This window comes from Hemitrygon akajei, unplaced genomic scaffold (genome assembly GCF_048418815.1).
Source record: "Hemitrygon akajei unplaced genomic scaffold, sHemAka1.3 Scf000111, whole genome shotgun sequence".
NCBI lineage: Eukaryota > Metazoa > Chordata > Chondrichthyes > Myliobatiformes > Dasyatidae > Hemitrygon > Hemitrygon akajei.
The window spans coordinates 605,205-629,020 of NW_027331997.1; the positions used below are offsets into that span (position 1 = coordinate 605,205).

At 46.1% G+C, this 23,816-nt stretch overlaps 1 protein-coding gene and 1 long non-coding RNA gene across 2 annotated transcripts in view; both read left to right on the forward strand.

Annotated features, from left to right (window-relative positions):
- Nucleotides 1-17,119, forward strand: part of LOC140723391 (NACHT, LRR and PYD domains-containing protein 3-like) — a 29,477-nt gene extending 12,358 nt beyond the window's left edge. Inside the window, exons 4-7 of the mRNA XM_073037973.1 lie at nucleotides 2,272-2,441; nucleotides 9,482-9,653; nucleotides 9,752-9,817; nucleotides 15,232-17,119. Coding sequence (XP_072894074.1) covers nucleotides 2,272-2,441; nucleotides 9,482-9,653; nucleotides 9,752-9,817; nucleotides 15,232-16,991 — 2,168 coding nt within the window. The 3' untranslated portion in view covers nucleotides 16,992-17,119. The remainder of the gene's footprint in view (nucleotides 1-2,271; nucleotides 2,442-9,481; nucleotides 9,654-9,751; nucleotides 9,818-15,231) is intronic.
- A 633-nt stretch (nucleotides 17,120-17,752) lies between these two features.
- LOC140723396 (uncharacterized) lies at nucleotides 17,753-20,775 on the forward strand. The gene is made up of 3 exons (XR_012097880.1): nucleotides 17,753-18,197; nucleotides 18,323-18,490; nucleotides 18,655-20,775. It is a non-coding gene; the product is annotated as an uncharacterized lncRNA (long non-coding RNA).
- The last annotated feature ends 3,041 nt before the right edge of the window (nucleotides 20,776-23,816 follow it).

Here is a 23,816-nt window from a genome sequence, read left to right on the forward strand (position 1 = left end):
TGCAGATGAACTAAGGGATTTAAACTTTGCTAAACTCTACCGGTTTAGAAAATATCCTATGCTTGTGTTCCTTCTGAGTGCATACCCATACACTTTGCTAACTCTGTATTGTCTGCCATTTCTTTGTCTATTCTCCTAATCACTCACAGTAAGTCCATCTGCTGCCTCCCTGATACCTGAATACTCCCCGCCCCTTCACCAATCTTCATATTATCTGAGAACTTGGTCACAAAGCCATCAATTCCATCATTGACATATAACGTAAACAAAAGAAGTCCCAACACAGACGCTTGTGAATCACCGGCAGCCAACAGGAAAAGGCTCCCTTTGCTCCCATTCTGCGCCACCTGTCAATCAGACTGTCCGCTACGCATGCTAATATCCTTCCTATAACGCCATGGGCTCTTATCTTGTTTAGCAGCCTCATGTGCTGCACTTTGACAAAGATCTTCTGAAAATCCAAGTATGCAACATCCACTGATTATCCTTTCTCTACCCTACTTGTTATTTCCTCAAAGAATTCCATCAGATTTGTCAGGCAAGATTTTCCGTCCAGGAAACCATGTTGACTTTGGCCTATTTACTCATGTGTCTCCAGGTACACCGAAACCACATTCTCAAAAAGCGGTTCTAACATCCTCCCAACCACTGAGTCAGGCTAACTGGCCTATATTTTCCATTGTTATGTTTCCCACCCTTTGGAAGAGTGGAGTTTTCCAGTCTTCCAGTGTTACTCCGGAATCTAGTGAGTATTGAATGATCAGTACTTATCCATCCACAATCTCCTTTTGTTCCGGAGGACAAACTATCACTCGGAGCTGCAGTAACTGGGTCACTGATACTGCCTGCTGCTGAACGCCGACAGCATCATATTAAAACATAATACCTTTGCTATTATAATCTTCTGTTAGTACATACAATCAGAAGTATTTTTTTAATATTCATTCTGCATATTCATAGTAAGTATATTACCAAAAGTTTTAAAGTGCCATCCAGTTATTAGGTCTAGAGCAATGGTTAGTGTGTGCCGCTGTCTTTTTTTTTTCAAAAACCGACGAAATGTTGCTTGCAAATTTCTACAGATGTATCATAGAGGGCCTATAAATTGGCTGCATCAACATCTGTTATGGAGGGGCAACCGCATAAGATCAGGGGAAAGCTGCATTTCCATCTTGGAGGACACTCCTCCATCATTGAGGACAGCATCAAAAGGTGATATCTAAAAAGACCTTCTCCATCATTAAGAACTCCCATCACACTCTTGTCCTTCCATCAACAAGGAGGGACGGGAGCCTATGGACACATACTTAAAGTTTTAGGAACAACGACCCCTCTGTCATCACTGGAATAGTCAGTGTTAATTTTCAGATTGAGAGGAACCATGAAGGTATTCCAATATATCATTAGCTGGGCAAACTTGTATCAGTGGGAGAGAAATTAGTGGTGAGTCATCCGAGTGATACATTCTCCTTGTATCTGTAATAGAATAGACTTGTTCGAGATGTTCAGCATGAGTTCAGCACACTGGGCTGTGTTCTGTACACTTGACTGATAATTTGGAGGCGGACTGCTGAAGGGAGGACAGCAAAGTGCAAGACCCTGAGGAGAATTGCCGTTCAGAGAGATGTACCAGAGCACATAACCGCAAAAGAGGCAAAATATAAATAGTCAGATCGTAAAGTCGATTTACAGCATAGGTCGGGGATTGAGTACTGACATGGAAAGGTCATGCTGTAGTTGTAGGGAACTTTGTTCAGGGCCCAACTGCAGATTGTTTGCAGATCTCTTTTGTGGAGTTTCCTGACAAGGTGCAGAGAAATGCTGTCTGGATTACAGAGTGTCAGATATAAGGACAGATTGGACAAGCTTGTATGTCTTCCCTTACAGTGTCGGGGGCTGATGTCGGAGATATAAACCTGAGAGGCATCTCTTACATGGACAGTCAATCACTTACTCAGGAACGAAGTGTCAAAACCAGAGGGCACGAGATCATGTGCGGGGGGATTGTGCAAAGGAGATTTACAATGCAGGTTTTCCATTGAGAGTTATCAGTGCCTGGAACGCGCTGCCAAGGAGGTGATGGTATCAGAAGCGATTACAGCGCTTAAGGGGCATTCATATAGGCAGATGGACAGTCAGGAACCGGAGCTACATAGACCATGACCATGTAGATAGGATTGTTTTACCTTGACTTCATAGTCGACACAGCCATGGAGTCCCGAAGGGTCTGTTCCTGAGCTGTACTGTTCTGTGTTCTATGCCTGTTCACAGATCTGAATTCCGCTTTCTCCACCTTCCTGTCAAATTGTGACGATCACCAACTGTTCCGGTTGACGAGATTCTACATGGAGCGACTGGAGCAGGCGATTGAAGAGGGTGTGGAGGATCTCAGCTTCATGTTAACAGGCGAGGATCACTTCTTCACCGGACGAGAGTATCACGTAAGTGGAAAGGACACCAACAGATTGAGTGTAGATGCTTCAACAGACTGACAGAAAAGGTGTAAGCAAACAGGTCTGAGTGAGTCAACAAGCCAGACCAGGGCTGCATCCAGGCTGAGCCTTTATCTGGCAGACACAAGATGTGACAGCAGTCTCTCCAATTATCTGAACAGATTAATTTTTAGTTGGGTTAGGATATAGTCAACGATTGAAAGCTGAATGTTAGTGATGTGACATGTGATGGGTACAGCCAATGGACCGAGAAAGGTTTTATTTTAATCTGTCTAATTTCCCAACATGCTTGACATCAGCGACCGTGTTGCCTTGAGGACTCCTGAGATCGCACAATCCATAGAGATTATTTTCTTTCTCCACCCATGTCTGAGATCTGCCTTCACCTGTCAGTGGATCCCACGGAATCACTTGAACAGACAGAACTTGACTAGTGTCTCTCCTTAGAACTACTAACCCTCTTTCATTTGATCAAATATCCCATCATGTCTCATGATTCAGTTACCTTCAGTTCCTTGTGACAGTTCCAGTTTGAGTTTGTAATTGCTACAGCATGCATGTATTATTAACCCTGATGATTGAAAATTAGAATCGTTGAAAATATTCCCAATACCCACAGCGAACACGGAATTCCCTAGGCACACACACTTACTGCCACCAAGACTGAATTTTAACAAAGAGACATAAATTGTAGCTGACCACTACATTTCCCATGAGACAGCTGACTGTTTCACTTCAAACATCCCGCTCTGCATTGCTGCCGGTTGGCTTTGGTCTCACACACAAGCATAAAATTCCTGCTCCTCACTGCCAGTTCCCAGCTCTAGGCTAACGCTGGACCCTCGTGGATCCCGACAGTGAATTCGGAACCTGCTGCAGTTCACCCGAGCTTTACCACGGTAAAAACTGACAGTGACCCTGTCATAGTCCGATCCAGTCATAGTAATCGAACTCCACAGTATAGCGATGGGTACTTCGGCCTATCTAGTCCACATCGACCTCGTAACCTGCTTAGCCCCATTGATCTGCACCCGGACAGGAAATGCCATACCCCTCCCATCCAAATTGCCTTTAAATGCTGAAATCGAATGCACATGCTCCACTTCCGATGGCAGCACGTTCCACACTCTCACCAGCCTCTGAGCAAAGAAGTACCCCCTCATATTCCCTTTCACCTTTCATCTTTAACCCATGACTTTTAACTCTAGTCACACTCAACCTCAGTAGTAAATGTCTGTTTGCATTTATCCTTTTCTATACCTTTTGTACAATTGTATACCTCTATCAAATCTCTCCTGATTCTCCGACACTCTAGGTACTAATGTCCTAATCTATTCAGACTTCCTCTGACTCTCATGTTCACACATCCTTGTAAATTTTTTCTGCGCTATTTCAATCTTATCTATAGGTCGGTGCACACAATAATCCAAGTTAGACCACAGCAACATCTTATTCAATTTCAACATAATATCCCAACCTCTGCATTCAATAATTTGATATAAAAGTCCTATGTCCTAAAATATCTCTGTACAACCCTGTCTACCTTTGACACGTTCAAGAAATTTTGTATCTGTACTCCCTGATATCTTGGTTCTATCGTACTGTTCGATGCTCTACCACTCACCGTCTGTCCTTTTGTGGTTTGTCCTCCAAAATGCAACACCTCATCCTCAAAAATTTCCATCTGCCAGTTTTCAGTCCAGTTTTCCTAGTGGTACAGGTCCCACTGCAAACTTTGATAACCTTTCTTGTTATCCACTATCTTGATGCCATCCATAAATTTGCTGATCCTGTTTACCCCATTATCATCCAGAAGGTTCATATATATGACAAACAATACCAGAACAAACACATCCCTGCAGCACAGAATTAGTCAAAGACCTCCACCCAAAGAGTCAAACATCTACTACCTCTCCAAGATTCTCTCATGAATCCAGTGTCTAAAGAATTTATTTCCACAGTCTTGAATGCCAAACGACTGAATCTTCTTGACCAGGCTCCCATGAGAGACTTGCTGAAGTCCATGCAAATAACATTCACTGCCTTGCCTTCAGTACTTTCCTGGTAACTTCCTCGAGAAACCATATGATGGGTTAGACAGGATCTACATGCACAAATCAGTGTTGACTATCCCTAATCAATCCTTGCCCATCCAGTTCTCATATCCAGTCCCTCAGAATACCTGCCAATAACTTTACCACCACTGGTGTCAGGCTTACCAAACTGTAATTCCCTGCCTTATTCTTACAGCATTTTCAAACAGCAAAACAACATTAGCTAATCATCCAGCACCTCTTGTTTTAAATGACTTTACTGGGGCTCCTACGATGTTTGCACTAGCCTCAAACAAGGTATGAAGGAAAACCCTGGGGATTTTTCCTGCCTAATCTGCCTCCGGACATCAAAAACCTCCTCCTCTGTAATCTGTATGGAGTCCATGATCTCACTGCCGTTTCTCATCACTCTAAAGATGCTGTATGTCTCTTGAGTAAATATAACTGCAAAAAAGTCAATTTCAAATCTCCCCCACCTACTTCAGCTTCATGCATAAATGTCCACTCTGCACTTCAAAAAAAAAAAACAATTCTGTCCTTTGGTATACTTTTGTTCTGAATAGATTTGTTGAAAGTGCTGGTGTTCTCCTTTTCCTTATCTGCTAGTGCGATCTCATGCCGTTCTTCAGCCCTTCTGATTCCCTCCATTAGTAACTCTGGAAGTATTTATACTGATCCAGTTCCTCATTTGTTTTTTCCTGCCTACACTTGCTGTGTGCTCCTTCTTCTTCACAATATCTAAATATTACCTTTTATTCAGTCAGGAACATTCAAACTATTTACTTGAGGTCATTTATACATTTGAACTCGGTAGTCTCAAAATATCAGTTCTGAAGTCCTCACAATTATCAAGCACAGCTTTGCTCGAAAACAGCCTGTTCCAATCCACATTCATCAGATCATTCCTGATACCATTAAAATTGGCCTTTTCTCCAATTTAGAATCTAAACCTGAGGACCAGAGCTACCCTTTTCCATAATGATCGTTAAACTAATGGCATTATGATCACCAGATCCGAAGTGTTTTCCTGCACAGACCTCTATTATCTGCCCTGTCATGTACCCTAACAGAATTCCTGTACCCACTGTCTATAGTTATGACCTCAATTTATTGATCACGGAAAATTCCTTGAACACATTTAACCAACAATATCCCATCCAGCCCTTTAAATTATGGATGTCCCGGTCAATAAATGGGAAGTTACAACTACCTAGTATCATAACCTTGTAATTGCCCGTGATTTCCCAACAAATTTGATCCTCTAAATCCCATTGGCTATTGGATGCTCCATAATATAATCCCATCACTTCCTTAATGTTCAGTTTCATCCATATATTCAGATTCAGGTTCAGTTTATTGTCATTTAGGAACCACAAATGAAATGCAGTTAAAAAATGAGACAACGTTCCCCCAGAATGATATCACAAAAGCATATGACAAAACAGACGACACCAGAAAATCCACATAACGTTTGGCAATCCTCAATGCAGAGTCCGGAGAGGCTGCTGCGTATTAATATCGCGCTACCGTATTAGCGCGCACCCCGGAAAGGAGCTCCAAACTCACCAGACAAATCAAGACCAAAAACTAAAGCTACAAGTACTGCAAAATAACACATAGTTACAACATGTGGTTACAACAGTGCAAACAATAGCATAATTGATTAAAAAAAATAGACCATGGGCACAGTAAAAATAGTCCAAAGATGTTAAGGGACTATAAGTTCAAAATAAATCACCACACAGTTTCCACAAGTTCCCAGGGTCCCGACAGACTCGCCATCCCACGCCGGCGGCAGAAAGGAATACCCCCGCTATGGACTTCCACGGTGCCGACCGACGCAGCCTCGCAGACGCAGCACACATCGAAAACGACCGGACCGCAGCGGACTCTAAGTCCGTCGAACCTCCGAGCCGACGACCATCCCCTCCGGCACAGCTTCTCCGAGCTCCATCCTCTGCCGAGCGTATTAAGACGGCCCCGCCAACGGCCATCAGCAACGCGACCCCGAGGACTGGGGGCCTGTTCTTCCCAGCTGAGTCCCGGATCTCACAGCAGCAGCAGCAACGAAGAAAGTCTTCCCGGAGATTTCCCGATGTTCCTCCGTGCTCCCACGTCCATTTTCAATCGATTATGATTGAGCACGGCACCCCACTTCACAAATATAGCCTTAGTGGATGAGCTCTCCTGTCTGTCCTGTCTGAGCAATGTCAGGATATTTTCCCTGGCTAGTTATGTAGACCCCCCCCCCTTCTTTAATCAATCCCGCTCTATCAAATTGTCTCACACTCAAGGGAACCCTGGAAGTCCTGCACCTCCTCCAGCGAAATCACATCAATGGTTACAATGTTATAATTCAACGTGCTACACATGCTCCAAGCTCATCTGCCTTTCCTACAAAACTCCTTGCATTGAAATCATACACATTTTGGAGCATTTGTTTCACGACGTTCTTCATTCAGATTCCTGACTTTGTATGCCGAATTAACAACATCTTTCCCACATAACTGCTGAACTACCCACTCGGGCTCTTCATCCCACTGCAACTTTAGTTTAGCACCAACGCAGTGTTAACCACCCTTCCAGCAAGTGTATCAGTCCCCCTCCAGTTTAGGTGCAAAACCATCACGTCTGTCCAGGTCCCATTTTCCTTGGAAGAAAGCCCAATCATCCAAACACCTGAAGCCCTCCATCATGTACCATCTCATCAGCCACACTTTATACTGTATTATCGTCCTATTTCAGGCCTCACGAGCATGTGGTACGGGTAGAATTCTGAGAACCTTGGAGGTCTTGCACTTTAACCTATCTCCTACGTCTATGAATTCCTTTGCAGCACCTCTTCACGCTTCCTACCCTGTTATTGGTACCGACGTGAACCCTGACCTATGACTGTACTCCCTGCGTTAGAAATGTTTCAGACTCGACGCAAGATGTCCCCGAACTTGGCAATCCATCATCCAGAAACCATGTTCTCGTCAACAGAATCTCCAGTCTGGCCTATTGGCAATCGAATTCCCTGTCAGTGCAGCTCACCTCTTCTCACCCTTTCTGCGTCACAAAGCCAAACTCAGTGCCAGAGACATAATCTCTGTGACTTTCCTCTGCTCAGCTTACTGAAATAGTAAGTCAATATATACCCGTTATAGAGGGGTTTCCTGCAGGGTCTGCCTTTCCGATTTCCCAATCTTGACAGTCACCCAGTCAAACTCTCAGCCAACTCTATGATCTTGGATTCATCCAGCTCCAGCTGAAATCCCTGAGCAGAGTGTGTAAGGAGCTGCATTTCTTGCGGGTGTAGTTGTCAGGGACACTGGCGGTCTCTCTGCCCTGCCACACCCTGCAAGAGCAATTCACTCTTCCGTCTGCCTTTCCAATTGTTCTAACTGTGAATAAAGAAGGGGTAAAAAATAGGAACCAAACTCTCACTGAAGCCTCACTAACACAAAATCTCAACTCCCCACTCTATCTCTAGGTCTCTCACACTGTATCTTCTCTGCTTAAACCTTGCCAAGTGGATAATTCCCCCACAATCCCTGGCATGCAGAATGACCCGACAGATCCCGCTCACACTTAGACCCCCTCCAATTCGCCTATCAACCCCGACCAGGAGTTGAGGATGCCATTGTCTACCTGCTGAACCGTGTCTACACCCACCTGGACAAGCCGCTGAGCACTGTGGGGGTAATGTTTTTTGACTTCTCCAGTGCGTTCAACACCATCCGCTCTGCTCTGCTGGGTGAGAAGCTGACAGTGATGCAGATGGATGCTTCCTTAGTGTCATGGATTATTGATTACCTGTCTGGCAGACCACAGTACGTGAGTTTGCAACACTGTGTGTCAGACAGAGTGGTCAGCAGCACAGGGGCTCCACAGGGGACTGTCCTGTCTCCCTTTCCCTTCACCATCTACACCTTGGACTTCAACTACTGCACAGAGTCTTGCCATCTTCAGAAGTTTTCTGATGACTCGGCCATAGTTGGATGCATCAACAAGGGAGATGAGGCTGAATACAGGGCTATGGTGGGAAACTTTGTCACATGGTGTGAACAGAATCATCTGCAGCTTAATGTGAAAAAGACTAAGGAGCTGGTGGTGGACCTGTGGAGGGCTAAGGCACTAGTGACCCATGTCCATCCAAGGGGTCAGTGTGGACATGGTGGAGATTTACAAATACCTGGGGATACGAATTAACAATAAACTGCACTGGTCAAAGAACACTGAGGCTGTTTACAGGAAAGTTCAGAGCCATCTCTATTTCCTGAGGAGACTGGGGTCCTTTAACATCTGCCGGACGATGCTGAGGATGTTCTACGAGTCTGTGGTGGCCAGTGCTATCATGTTTGCTGTCGTGTGCTGGGGCAACAGGCTGAGGGTAGCAGACACCAACAGAATCAACAAACTCATTCGTAAGGCCAGTGATGTTGTTGGGTTGGAACTGGACTCTCTGACGGTGGTGTCTGAAAAGAGGATGCTGTCCAAGTTGCATGCCATCTCGGACAATGTCTCCCATCCACTGAATGATGATGTATTGGTTAGGCACAGGAGTACATTGAGCCAGAGACTCATTCCACCGAAATGCAACACTGAGCGTCAAAGGAAGTCATTCCTATCTGTGGCCATCAAACTTTACACCTCCTCCCTCGGAGTGTCAGACACCCTGAGCCAATAGGCTGGTCCTGGACTTATTTCCACTTGGCATGATTAACTTATTATTCTTTAATTATTTATGGTTTTATATTGCTATATTTCTGCACTATTCTTGTTTGGTGCGGTTGTAACGAAACCCAATTTCCCTCGGGATCAATAAAGTACGTCTGTCTGTCTGTCTTTAAAAAACGCTTTCCCCCGCTATGAATACATAAATGGCTGTTAGTGATCTGTGGCGAGCAGAATGTGCTGAGTCATTACATATTCAGGGTAGATTTGAACCCATCCGTCCGTCCCTCAATATATTCCCATTGTTCATTACAGAGCGTGACTGAGCTCGCGGAGAAGGGAAACCGAGCGGGCGCTTCCAAACTCCTCCTGGATCTGGTGATGGAGAAGGGCTCTGAGGCCCGGAGGGTGATGTGGGAATCCTTTGTGAAGCTACATCACCATTTACCGAAGCTGAGCAGAATATTGAATGAAATACGTGAACGTGGTACGGTGAACAATACACTGTGTGTTACAGATGTAAATGCTGATGAATTTACAGTATTACACAGAACAGACTTCATGCAGGTTAATCTGTTTGAACAGGTGACGGTCAGTTCGCCTACATGGACACTGAGCGGGGTTTATCTGAAGTTCCCGCGGATCTGAAAGGTGAGCGATAGACCGGAAATCTCAATGTCTTTATTTCACTCTGTCTTTAGCCGACTGTTTAGAGACCGTCAGAGACTTGTTTTTTGTTGCTGTGGCTTGAGGACAGGTAACCATTTGCATTTGACACAACATCAGGCACCTTGTGGGTCTGGGGCTGTGCACTCAGAAGCCTCTATAAGTTTCATAAACAGACAATCCCGTCGGTCACAGAGGAAGGCGCAATGTTCCCCGTTCTCTAGCGCTGAATATCAGATGATTTGACAAACCTGAAGGCAAACCGTTCCAATTGGAACATCCAAGTCCAGCTTCAAACCTCCTTTCCAAAGTGGAGCCTAGCTTTGTAGTGATTCCTCCATAAATCCACAGGACATGGGAGGAGCAGTAGGCCATTCAGCCCTCCGAGTCTGTTCTGGCAGTCCATCATAGCTGATCCCAGATTTCCCCCAACCCTATACACCTGCATTCTTGCCATTTGATGCCCTGGCCAATTAGGAACTTCTGCCTCTTAAATATTCCCATGGACTTGGCCTCCACTTCAGTCTGTGGCAGAGAATTCCAGAGATTCATTACTCTCTGGCTGAAAAAGTCCTCCCTAGCTGTTCTAAAGAATTGCCCCTCTATGTGCTCTCTAGTTCTGGACACACCCACCACAGAAATGATCTTCTCCACATCCACCCTATCTGGTCCTTTCAACATTCGGTAGGTTTCAAAGAGATCCACACCACCCCCACACACACACATTCATTTAAATTCCACTGAGTACAGGCCCAAAGTTGCCAAAAAGCTCCTCAGATGTTAACCCGTTCATGACCGGAATCATCCTCATGAATCTCCTCTGGTCTCTCTCCAATGACAGCATACATTTTCTAAGTATGGGGCCTAAAATTGTTGACAGTACTCCAAATACGGCCCGACTACAGTCTTATAAAAGTTCAATATTATCTCCTTGCTTTTGTGTCGATTCCCCTAGAAATAAATGCAAACATTGAATTTGTCGTCTTTAGCACTGACTCGAACTGTAAATTAACCTTCTGGGAGTCTTGTTCGAGGACCTTTAAGTCCCTCTGCACCTCTGATATTTGGACCATCTTCCCATTAAGATAATGATCTGCACTAGAGTTCATTTTACCAAAATGCATGATCATGCATTTCCCAAAACTGCTTTACATCTGCCACTTTTTTTGTCCATTCTTCCAAAATGTCTAAGTCCTGCTGAAATTGCATTACTTCCTCGGCACTACCTACCCTTCCACATATAGAAACATAGAAACATAGAAAGCCTACAGCAAAATGCAGGCCTTTGGGCCCACAGAGTGGTGACGAACATTTCCCTACCTTAGATATCACTAGGGTTACCCATAGACCTCTGTTTTTCTAAGCTCCATGTACCTGTCCAGGAGTCTCTTAAAAGAGTTTATCTTATCCGCCTCCGCCACCGCTGCTGGAAGCCCATTCCACGCACTCATCACTCCATACGTTAAAAACTTACCCCTATCATCTCCTCTGTACCTACTTCCAGCACCTTAAACCTGTGCCCTCTTGTGGTAACCATTTCAGCCCTGGGAGAAAAGTCTCTGACTATCCACACAATCAATGCCTCACATCACCTTATACACCTCTATCAGGTTACCTCTCATCCTCCGTCGCTCCAAAGAGAAAAGGCTGAGTTCACTCCATCTGTTTTTATAAGGCATGCTCCACAATTCAGGCAACATCTTTGAAATCTCTTCTGCACCCTTTCTATAATTTTCACATCCTTTCTGTACTGAGGCGACCAGAACTGAGCACAGTACTCCGTGGGGTCTGACTAGGGTCCTATTTAACTGCAACATTACCTCTCGGCTCCTAAATTCAATTCCACAATTGATCAAGGTCAATGCAACTTATGCCGTCTTAACCACAGTGTAAACCTGCGCAGATGCTTTGAGAATCCTATGGACTCGGACCCCAAGATCTCCCTGATCCTCCACACAGCAAAAAGTCTTACCATTAATATATTTGTATCATCCGCAAACTTTGCCACAAATTTATCAAATCCATTATCCAAACTATTGGCAAAGAATGTGAAAATCAGCTATCCTAATACTAACCCCTGAAAAACACCACTAGCCACAGGCAGCCAACCAGAAAAGACTCATTTTATTCCCACTCACTGCTTCCTACCTGCCAGCCATTCTGCAACCCATACCAGTATCTTTCCTGTAACACCATAGGATTTTATGTTGTTCAGCAGTCTCATTTGTGGCACCTTATCAAATGCTTTCTGAAAATCAATGTAAATGACATCCGCTGACTCTCCTTGTCTTCCTTATGTGTTAATTCCTCGAAGAACAGATTTGACAGGCAAGATTTCCTTTCACAGAAACCATGCTGACTTTGACCTATTTCACAATTAGTTTCCAAGTACCTTGGAACCGCAACTTTAATAAGAGACTCCAACACATCCCCAACCTTTGAGGTTTGGCTAACTGACCTATTATTTCCCTTCTTTTGCCTTCTTCCTTTCTGAAATAGATATATTTCCATTCTTCCAGTCCTCTGGGACCATGCCAGAATCATGTGATTCTTAAAAGAGCAATGTAACAGTTATCTCTTTAGCAAACTCTCTCGGGACTCTGAGATTTAGTCCACCTGTCCCAGGCGACTTATCCAACTTAAGGCCTTTCAGTTTGCCTAGCACTTTTTCTTTAGTAATAGCAATGTCACTCACTCCTGCTTCCTGTCACTCGGGGAACACTGCACACTACTCGTGTCTTCCACAGTCAAGACAAATGCAAAGTACCCATTAAGTACATCTGACATTTCTCTGTCCCCCATTACTCTCTCACCGGCATCATTTTCCGGTGTCCAATATCAACTCTTACCTACGTTTTACTCTTTATATAAATAAAAAGTGCTATTATCCTGCTTTATATTATTGTCTTGTCTGTCATCATATTTCATCTTTTTCTTGTAGCTTTGTTAGTTGCCTTTTGTTGGATTTTAAAAGATTTCCCTTCATCAAACTTTCCACTCACTTTTGCTAACATATTTCCTTTCTTTGTCTTTTATGCAGTCCTTAACTTCCTTTGTCAACTACAGTTGCCTCCCCCGCCACTTGAGAAATTCTTTCTCTGTGGACCATATCTATCCTGCGCTTCATGAACCATTCTCAGAAACTTCAACCATCTCTTCTCTGTAGTCATCCCCACCAGTATCCTTTCTATTCCACCTGGGAAAGCTCCTCTCTCATGCCTCCATAATTCACTTTATTCCATTGTGATACTGATACATGAGTCATGCTTCCCTCTCTCAAACTGCAGTATGAATTCAATCAAATTATGATCACTGCCTCCTAAGGGTTCTTTTACATTAATCTCCCTCATAAGATCTAGATTATTACACAACTCCTAATCAAAGATAACCTTGCCTTGAGCAGTCTCAGGGACAAACTGCTCTAAAAAGTAATCTCATAGGTATTCTATAAATCCCCTCCCTTGCGTTCCTATTCCTTAAGTTTGTTTGATTTTCTTCTTCCCATTACCTATTAAAGTCCCCCATTACAATTGTGTCATTACCCTTATTACATGCCTGTTCCTGCTCCCTTTGCTATCTCAACACCACATCTTGGCTACTATTTGGTGGGCTGTACTATATATGATTCCCATAATGATTTGTTTAACCCTTGAGATTTTTATCTCTAACCACAAAGATTCAACATTCTCTGACCAAATGTAACCTCTTTCTAAAGATGCAATTCCATCTCAAACCAATAGTACCACACCACCGCCTCCGTCGCCCTTTCTGTTCTTTCGATACAAAGTATATCCTTTGATGCTAAGCTCCCATCTATGGCCTCCAGTGAGCCCAAAACATCACACAGACCAATCTCCAATTGCGCCAAGAATTCATATACCTTTTTCATAATGTACCTTCAGTTCTGCATCTGCGCCCTTTTGAGTTTTGCCTCTGTGACATCAAAGGGTATGGGGTGAAAACAGGGAGTGTGGATGACTGGATGAAGTGGATCAGCCTATGATTGAATGACGGAGCAGATTCAATGTCCGAATAGCCTAGGTCTTCTCCTATATCGTATGGACTTATGGTAGAATTCAACACTTTGCTATGTCGGCATCTGAACGCAATCATTGGCTTGTCCTTCCTTCGATTCATGTTGCACACATCATCTACTTGTAAACCTGCTGGCTCGACCTCAGCTCTATCATACTGGTTCACATCTTCCTGCCATATTGGTTTAAAACACTTCCATTAGTCCCAGTAAATCTGCCGGCAAGAATATTGGTCGCCATCGGATTCACTTGCAACACTTCCCTTTTGTACAGGTACTACCTGCCCCAGAATTGGTCCCAATTAACCAGATATCTGAATCCCTTTCCCCTGCTCCAATTCTTCAGCCACGCATTTATCTGCCACCTCATCCCTATCCCCACTGTCCGGTTCACAGGCAGCAATCCTGAGATCACTGCTTCTCAGCTTTTTTCCAAACTCCCTGTGTTCTGTTTTCCAGACCTTCTCCCTCCTCCTATGCCCTGCGTCCAAAAAAAATTTGGACGTTGGCACCTGGAAGGCAAAGATCCATCCGTATCAACTTTCTGTGTCCACAGAAACGCCTATTTGTCCCCCTCACGATAGAGTCTCCTATTACTGTTGACATCATTTTCTGTTCTGTGCTCTTCCGCGCAATATCAGGAAGTTGTTTTAGCTCACGCACCAGTTCCTCAGAGTAGGGGAGACTGTAAATGTGAGGCGGGGCCCTTTTCCCTGAGTTCATGTACCAACACCTCGGTGCAAAGGAGTCCGTAGAGGTGTGCTGTGGGCTTATTGAATGAGTTCATGTATCAGCTCCTCGACGCAGAGAAGTCTGAAGAGTCTTCAGAGAAAAAGAAACAATAGACTAGTGTTTTACATCATGACTGGCTCAGCCTGGAAATGGAGACAGAAATTATTCAGTACTGACAGCTTAAACGTTAATGAGTGTTAAGAGCATCTGGTCGATTGTGAGGAATGTAAATGTAGGTTGAACAATTAAATTGTATTCCGTCCACCCCACCCCCCTCACCCCCCATTGTTACCCTCTGTGGTGTTGCACAGTTCAGCAGAAGCTGAGCAGTGAAAGCAGTGAAACCACCCGCTCCACACAACACTCTCCTCTCCAGAATCACGTGTGTACTTGGTGCTCGCTGGAACACCGGGGAATCTGCAAACTACCAACAGAGGGGAGAGCGGAGCCTTAAACAGCGAATCTGAATCGGATCAGAAATATTTCCGGGCCAACGTTCACCTTCAGACACTGATCTCTGATCTGTCAATTCCACCTAAACAATTTTAATAAGTTTTTTTTAATTGGGAAAATATGTTCAGAGTTCTATGTTCTTCAGAGGAGGCACTGACAATCTATTTCTGCACACCCTAAGATGTTCGACGGAAACACATGGAGACTCTGCGGACACAGACTGAAACACTGAGAGTGAACACGATCCTGATGAGGGAGAAGGTAAAGATTTTCCAGCTGGTTGATCGATACGCTGAGCTCACGGTCATTTCTATTGTTCGAGATCGGAGACTGGTGGAACATGAGCTGCTGGCAAGAGGCAGAGACCACGAGGAGTGGAGAGAAAAACATCTCCGCGGAGAGCTGGAAAAAATCCGGACTGATCAGTTATTCAAGAGGAGTTTTGTTCAAAAATTGAAAAGATCTGTCTTTGGAAACAAATCCGGGATGTCCGCTGCAGTGGCCGGAGTCCCAGGGATCGGGAAAACAACAATGGTACAAAAGATTGTTTATGACTGGGCCACTGGGAAGATATACCAACAGTTCCAGTTTGTCTTCAGTTTCAAATTCCGGGATTTAAACTCAATTAACTTCAAAATAAACCTGAAAGAACTAATTCTACATCAGTATCCCTACTTTGGGAATATCCTGAGAAAAGTCTTGAAGCACCCAGAGGGGCTGTTATTTATATTTGATGGTTTGGATGAGTTCAAGGACAGAATCGATTTTACTGATAGTCGCAGAGACACAGAACCTCAATGCATATGCACAGATCCTGAATTCAAGTGCAAGGTGTCTGACATTGTGTACAGTTTAATCCAGCACAAACTGCTCCCAGGGTGTTCAGTGCTGGTGACCACCCGCCCCACTGCATTACATTTATTGGAAAAGGCGGAGATCAGTATCTGGGCTGAAATCCTGGGATTTGTTGGTGAGGAACGGAAGGAATATTTCAATAGGCATTTTGAAGATCAAACGGTGGCAGCAGCTGTTTTCAAACACGTGAAGGAGAACGAGATCATGTACACCATGAGCTACAACCCCTCCTACTGCTGGATCCTCGCTCTGGCACTGGGCCCCTTCTTCACACAAAGAGTCAGGGACCCGCAGCGAGTTCCCAAGACCATCACCCAACTGTACTCCTACTATATTTACAACATCCTGAAAAACCACAGCCTTGAGATTGAGAACCCCCGTGATGTGTTACTCAGAGTTGGTCAGATGGCCTTCAAAGGAGTGTCTGAGAAGAAGATTGTGTTTACAGATGGAGATTTGATCAAGTACAATCTGCAGCCTTCCCAGTTCCTGTCCGGGTTCCTGATGGAGCTTTTGGAGAGAGAGGATTCTGCACAGAGCGTGATGTACACATTCCCACACCTCACCATCCAAGAGTTTGCAGCTGCACTTGCACAATTCCTGAATCCACATCCCGGGGATATCCTGATATTCCTCACTGAAGTCCACAGCATGACAGATGGGCGATTTGAGGTATTTCTCCGTTTTGTTGCTGGTCTCTCCAACCCAATGACAGCTTGGGGCCTGGAGGAGTTTCTGGGCCGATTTCCTCATGAAACAATCTGCAGGGTTATTGACTGGGTGAAGGAGGAGGTTAAGCGGCAGAGTAGAAACACATGGAGTGAAGATGGAAGAAGGAGCCTCCTAAACACATTGCACTACCTTTTTGAGTCTCAGAATCGTGGACTGGCTCAGGCCGCACTAGGATCTGTGGGCACACTTTCTTTCAGTGGAATGACAATGACCCCGATTGATTGCGCGGTCCTGTCTCATGTCATCGGATTCTGTGATACAATAAAACACCTCAACCTGGAGTACTGCAACATTCAGTGTGAAGGAATCCAGCGGCTGGGTCCCGGGCTGCACAAATGCCAAGTGTTGAAGTAACTTTTTTTATCTCTCACCATGTAATGTTAAACTATTCTATCGTGTTGTTTCAATGTAAAGGGATTTGGGTAAAACTGTAGTAAATCAGATTGTGAAGAATTGTGACAAATGCCCAGGGGATCGGTCAGTAATTCCCCAAGGACGGGAGGGTTCTGTGGTTCCTTGTGAAGAGATGTTGGAGGCTTCATCAGATCAGTGAACAATGGCCATTGGTTTAATGGTAGTAAATCACATGAATGGCCGTGTTTCTCGCTGCCTGTGACACGTCCATTGACAATGTTCCTTCTCACTGTTACTGACACCCATACCGACACTGAGTGCAGCAGGTAGGTCAGAGATTCACACCCCCTTCCCGGTGAGGGACAACAGACCGTCAGCAGACTGTCCCAGTGAGAAGGAGAGAAATACCATTGTGAGATTGTACTCCCCTGTCTTTCACTGTGTGTGGTTATCACCATCAGGTACCCAGACTCCCGATTCTTCTTTCTCGATTGCGGTCCTCAGCTGTCCCCACCCCGCCTTGCAATACATTTCTGCATTGTCTCATCTTGTGTGATTATCTTTTCCCATTGGTATCCTCCAGTGGGCCCTCTGTTCCATATACCCCTTCCTCCTGTGGGTCCTCGCTTCCACATCTTCCTTCACTATGTGGAATCTCTCTGCACCATCCCCGTTCATCATGTGGAATCTTTATTCCCCATCCCCTTTCCTCTTGTCGGATCTCTCTTCCTCAACCCCCTTCCTCCTTCAAATTGTGTTTTCCTATCCCTTTTCCTCAGGTGGGGTCTCTTGAAACATCGCCCATTGACATTTCCCCATTCACAAATCTTCCTCACTGTGGGACTTTCTCCCGTGTTTCAACCCTACACATTCCACTTTTCTAATCATCGGGCAATGGGACAGAATATGCGGAGTTTACATGGTCACAGCAACAGACTAAACTACTTACGTTCGGTGAATACCCTGCAGCTGGGCAGTGAGGGACATTTACAGTGATGGGAACTCCGGTCAGTGATTTACTGAACGGTTTAATATTTCCTGAAATATCCGAGTGAGAGAAATTCCCCCAGACCCGCGGTTTGAATCACCTTGTTCATCAATTTGTCTGTTTGTGTTTAGAATTGGGGGGAATACACTGGGCGATTCAGGAGTGAAAGTGGTGTCTGCGGCTCTGAGGAACCCGGAGTGTAAAATACAGAAACTGTGGTAAGTACCAGACTGTGGGAGATTGTGTTTACAGTCACTGGGTGTCTGACACTGAACGTTAATGGGATTTGTACAGTCTCCTGTCTCTCCGTGTTCTTCGACCTCACTCTCTCTCTCATCTATAGGCTTGGCAATGTCGGTCTCACAGATTCTGGTGCCAAAGATCTGGAATCCGCTCTCAGTGCAAACCCATCACTGAAGGAACTAAGCCTGAGATTAAACTCGCTCACAGACCGATCTGTCCCCGCTCTCCGCCGCCTCATACTGACCATCCCGAGTCTGAAGTGGATCGGGTGAGTGTTTGTGTTAATGTTCAATGTAATACAATATCAGCGGATCCGCGGGATTTCTGGAGATATTTGTCTGTGAATATTGTTGAAACATTGACCCCAGCCCCCTGTTACTGACACTATTGTGTAATCTGTTAAATTCATCTTTATTCTCCTATTTGTTTCAGTCTGGACGGGAATCGGTTGAGTGAGACGGGGGAGAAGGAACTGAGATCTCTGCAGGAAAACAAACCCGGACTGAGTGTGAACATCTGAACGTGTGAACATCCCCGCCCGCGGGATGGGGACATATTGGCCGAATCCACGCCTTCCCCTTTACCTCCCGCCCTGCCCTTTACCTCCCGTCCTGCCCTTTAACTCCCGCCCTGCCCTTTAACTTCCGCCCTCCCGTTTAACTCCCGCCCTCCCCTTTAACTCCCGCCCTCCCCTTCAACATCCCCCTCTCCTTTAACTCCCGCCCTTCCCTTTAACTCCCAGTTCACCTTTAATGGCCGCGTGCCGGGGTTAATTCCCAACGGTTTTAACAGAACTGACTCCAGTCTCGAGCTCGGTGACATCGGAAGCGGTCCCGCAGTGATGTATTTCCGCCTGTTGTCCGGCGGTGCAACTTCCGCCGGATGTGCGTGTAAGAGACCCCGGGGAACTACACAGACAGTAAGAGCCCGCGGTCCGGGGCTCGGTCAGGGACACCGGTATCCCGGGGTGGGATTACACGGGGAGAAAATCCTTTTGCTCCCTTTGCTGAGGACACTGTATTCGGCAGTCTGGCCGATATAATGATGTGAAATTAACAAATACAATAGATAATAGACAATAGGTGCAGGAGTAGGCCATTCGGCCCCTATAGCCAGCACCGCCATTCACTGTGATCATGGCCGATCATCCACAATCAGTACCCCGTTACTGCCCTCTCCCCATATCCCTGGACCCCGCCATCTATAAGAGCTCTATCTAACTCTCTCTTGAATGCATCCAGAGACTTGGTCTCCACTGCCTTCTGGGGCAGAGTATTCCACATATCCACCACTCTCTGGGTGAAAAGGTTTTTCCGCATCTCAGTTCAAAATGGCCTACCCTGTATTCTTAAACTGTGGCCTCTAGTTCTGGACTCACCCATCAGCGGGAACATGCTTCCGGCCTCCAGCGTGTCCAATCTTTTAATAATCTTATATGTCTCAATCAGATCCCCTCTCATCCTTCTAAATTCCAGTGAATACAAGCCCAGTCGCTCCAATCTTTCAACATGTGACTGACCCGCTATTCCGGGAATTAACCTTGTGAACCTACGCTGCACTCCCTCAATAGCAAGAATGTCCTTCCTCAAATTTGGAGACCAAAAATGCACACAATACTCCAGGTGGGGTCTCACCAGGGCCCTGTACAGCTGCAGAAGGACCTCTTTACTCCTATACTCAATTCCTCTTGTTATAAAGGCGAGTATGCCATTAGCTTTCTTCACTGTCTGCTGTACTTGCATGCTTGCTTTCATTGACTGATGTACAAGAACACCTAGATCTCGTTGTACTTCCACTTTTCCTAACTTGACTCCATTTAGATATTAATCTGCCTTCCTGTTCTTGCCACCAAAGTGGATAACCTCACATATATCCACTTTAAACTGCATCTGCCATACATTTGCACACTCACCCAACCTGTCCAAGTCACCCTGCATTCTCATAACTTCTTCCTGACATTTCACACTGCCACCCAGCTTTGTGTCATCAGCAAATTTGCTAATGTTACTTTTAACGCCTTCATCTAAATCATTAATGTATATTGTAAACAGCTGCGGTCCCAGCACTGAACCTTGCGGTACCCCACTGGTCACAGCCTGCCATTCCGAAAGGGACCCGTAAATCGCTACAATTTGTTTCCTGTCAGCCAGTCAATTTTTAATCCATGTCAATACACTGTCCCCAATACCATGTGCCCTAACTTTGCCCACTAATCTCCTATGTGGGACTTTATCAAAAGCTTTCCGGAAGTGCAGGTACACGACATCCATTGGCTCTCCCTTGTCCATTTTCATACCTCGGCAGTGACTCTGGATCTGCAGCGATCTCGGACACGGCCCTGAAGTGTGATTTTATAATCATCGGTTCCCCGATGCAGAGTGACGGTGAGAAACGGGACTGATTATTCAACCGGTCACTCGTTGTCGCCGGTCAGTTAATTGTGTGTGACTGTGAGTGAGTCGGGAGCAGCTTATTTATTCCCGCACGTCAGCAGCTCACACATTGTTTAATTTACATTTGTCATGATGAAATCAATAAACCGCTGTAACTTCCTGTCCTGGTGTCGGACTCGAGTTTTATTTGAGGTTTCTGCTGTCCCCGCACCCTGTTCACTGCAACAGTGGGTCGGAGCTCCTCACACTGACACAGTAGCGTCTCAGCTCCAGGCTGAGGGGGATTGGACTGGCAGAGTCTGGGTGCCCAGGATCTCATCTCCACCAAAGCCCCTTCCTGGCTAACTGACCCCCTCCTGCCACACGAAGACAGATAAAACCGACGTGAGTCCACTGAGATCCCGAGTACGTGAGGGACACAGAGTGAATCTACCTCCACACCGTCCCATCACACAGTCCCAGGGTCAGACACAGAGTGGATCTCCCTCCACACCGTCCAATCACACACTCCTGGGTTCAGTCACAGAATGAATTTCCCTCCACACAGTCTCAACACACAGTCCAGGGATCAGACACAGAGTGAATCTCCCTCCACACCGTCCCGTCACACACTGCCGGGGTCAGACACAGAGTGAATCTCCCTCCGCACCGTCCCATCACACACTTCCGGGGTCAGACTCAGAGTGAATCTCCCTCCGCACCGTCCCATCACACACTCCCGGGGTCAGACACAGAGTGAATCTCCCTCCGCACCGTCCCAGCACACACTCCCGGGGTCAGACACAGAGTGAATCTCCCTCCGCACCGTCCCATCACACACTCCCGGGGTCAGGCACAGAGTGAATCTCCCTCCGCACCGTCCCATCACACAATCCTGGAGACAGATACGGCAAATAAAAGTCTCCATATGCCCATAGAGTTCTCGAATTGAAACAGATTACTGAGGAGACTCTCATTGTGTTCACCTTGGAACTGCAGCACAGACAGACAGATAGGCACACACACACACACACACACACACACACACACACACACACACACACACACACACACACGATAAATATGTGTAGAAATTCAGAGAGACGGCGGGAGGAGCCGTTGGGGATGCAGTGCGCACAGTCCAGGAAAGAGTGGGAGTGGGCACAAATGGGCAGGGGAGTACAGATGGGAATCATAACCATAGCCAATAACAATCACATTTAACTTCTAGGGTCGAGAAGTTTCCCAGGATGAAATCGAAGTTGAGGAGAATTTTGCAAAACGGGACTCCACCCCTTCCCGTCCTCTCCTACTCCGCACTCCTCACAGGGCGACGTCCCTTACCGTCCACTCACACGTACCAGGAACCGAATCAAATACCACTCTTTTCCATTCATTCCCAACTATCCGCATTCCTAATGGGACAAAGCCCTACCCATTCGCTTGCATCGTCCAAATTTCCAATGGATCCCACCCCTTCCCTTTCACTCCCACTGTTTGCATACCAGTGGCCCCCTTCCCATCAGACTTCCGTTTGCCTCCCAGTGGGGATTCGCCCCTTCCCATTTAACCTCACGGTCTGCACCGCTTCCGATTCTGTACTATCGTCAGAACTGCCAATGGGACTTATACCATCCCATTGACTCCCAATAGGACCCATATTTTCCCATTCACTCCCAGTATCTGCCTCCCATGAGACCCCTTCCAGTTCATTTCCAACTGGTCTGTGAATCTGGAGATTGGCGGAGACGCCCGAATTCTGTGTTTGACAGAATTCAGGGCTGCATTTAGCGAATTTGCCGAGAACGCCGATGGGTTTATTAGGCGAGGGTGGTGTGGATGTTGACGGCTTTGTGTGTGACGATGCTCATCTCCTGGCGGAGACGGTGTGTATGATCGGACTGAAGGTCCTTCGGCACGCCTTCCTGAAGATGGCGGGGATGGGGTGCGTGTGAGAGAGGTTTATGGTTTCCGTATCCCAACGCCGGGAGATTCATAGCGCCTGGTTCCCGGTATCCACATAGCACACAGGAAGTTATACAAGGCACGGTTTCCAGTCTCCATATCCCGGAATGGGAATTTTTCCAAGCACGATTCCCGATCTCTGTCTCCACACAGAGAGTTTTACCGCGCACGGTGTCGGGTCTCTGTATCGACACAGGGAATATTACCGCACAGGTTTCCTGGTGTCTGTATCTTCCTCTCTCCACGACATGAGGATATAATGACGCACAGGATCCGGAGATGAGGATGTCGGATGGGTCTCTATTGTTTGCGATATTTTCATTATTTGTGATAAACAGTCTGTGCAATCGAGTGGAGGTGGTCGAGAGTGGTCTGTCCTGCGAGGGCTCCTGATTGAATATGGTGAATATGAGGGAACAGCAGAAGGATTTAGAATGGTGACCAGAGAGGGAGTGAAATGCTGACTGAACATGGCCGACGCTTCACTCGAAATGGCCGCGGGGGGAAGGAGTGACGGCTTTTGTAGAAGTGAGCACAAGAGAGGGAGGGACGCGCTGATTTAAAATGGGCGAATCCTTGGTTGATGTGGCCGCCAGGGATGGAGTGAGACACTGACTTACAATGGCCACTTTCGCACACAGAATCGATGGCGAAGGAACATGCGGTGCCCATGGATACAATCCCGGGATCGAGTGTGTTATTGATTGTAATAACAGCATTTTAATTTGTGTTTTATATAGTCTTGCGTATTGTATATATGTTATAATTCTAATGATTGAATAAACTAATGTATATATCTCAGATATTCGCACATACGCATATACATGTGGGTTTTGGGGAGGAGGGGTGAGGGGTTTGGGAGGAAGAGGAGTGATGGGACGAGGAGTGGACTGATGAGACGGTGAGCGTGGCGAAGTCCCTGACTCAATAGGGGACGGAAAGGGGAGGGGCGGAAGTTCCTGTCACAAACTGGTGGCCGACATGGAGAAGACAAAGACGGGGTGAGGAGGAGTGAAAGGACAGGAACAAAGCGAGAGTGATGGAACGGAGAGGGAGTTGTCTGATTGGACAGGGTGGGGAGTAACAGGATGGGGAATGTAATTTTCAATAGTGGAGGAAGGATGGGTGGTTACATTTCCTTCGGAAATAAGACGAACTGCCTGAAAGGGGGGCGTGGACGGGGGAAAGGGGGAGCAAGGGGTCGGGACGCGGTCAGTGCTCAACGGAGGGAGAGGGGACCGACACACTCAACGATGG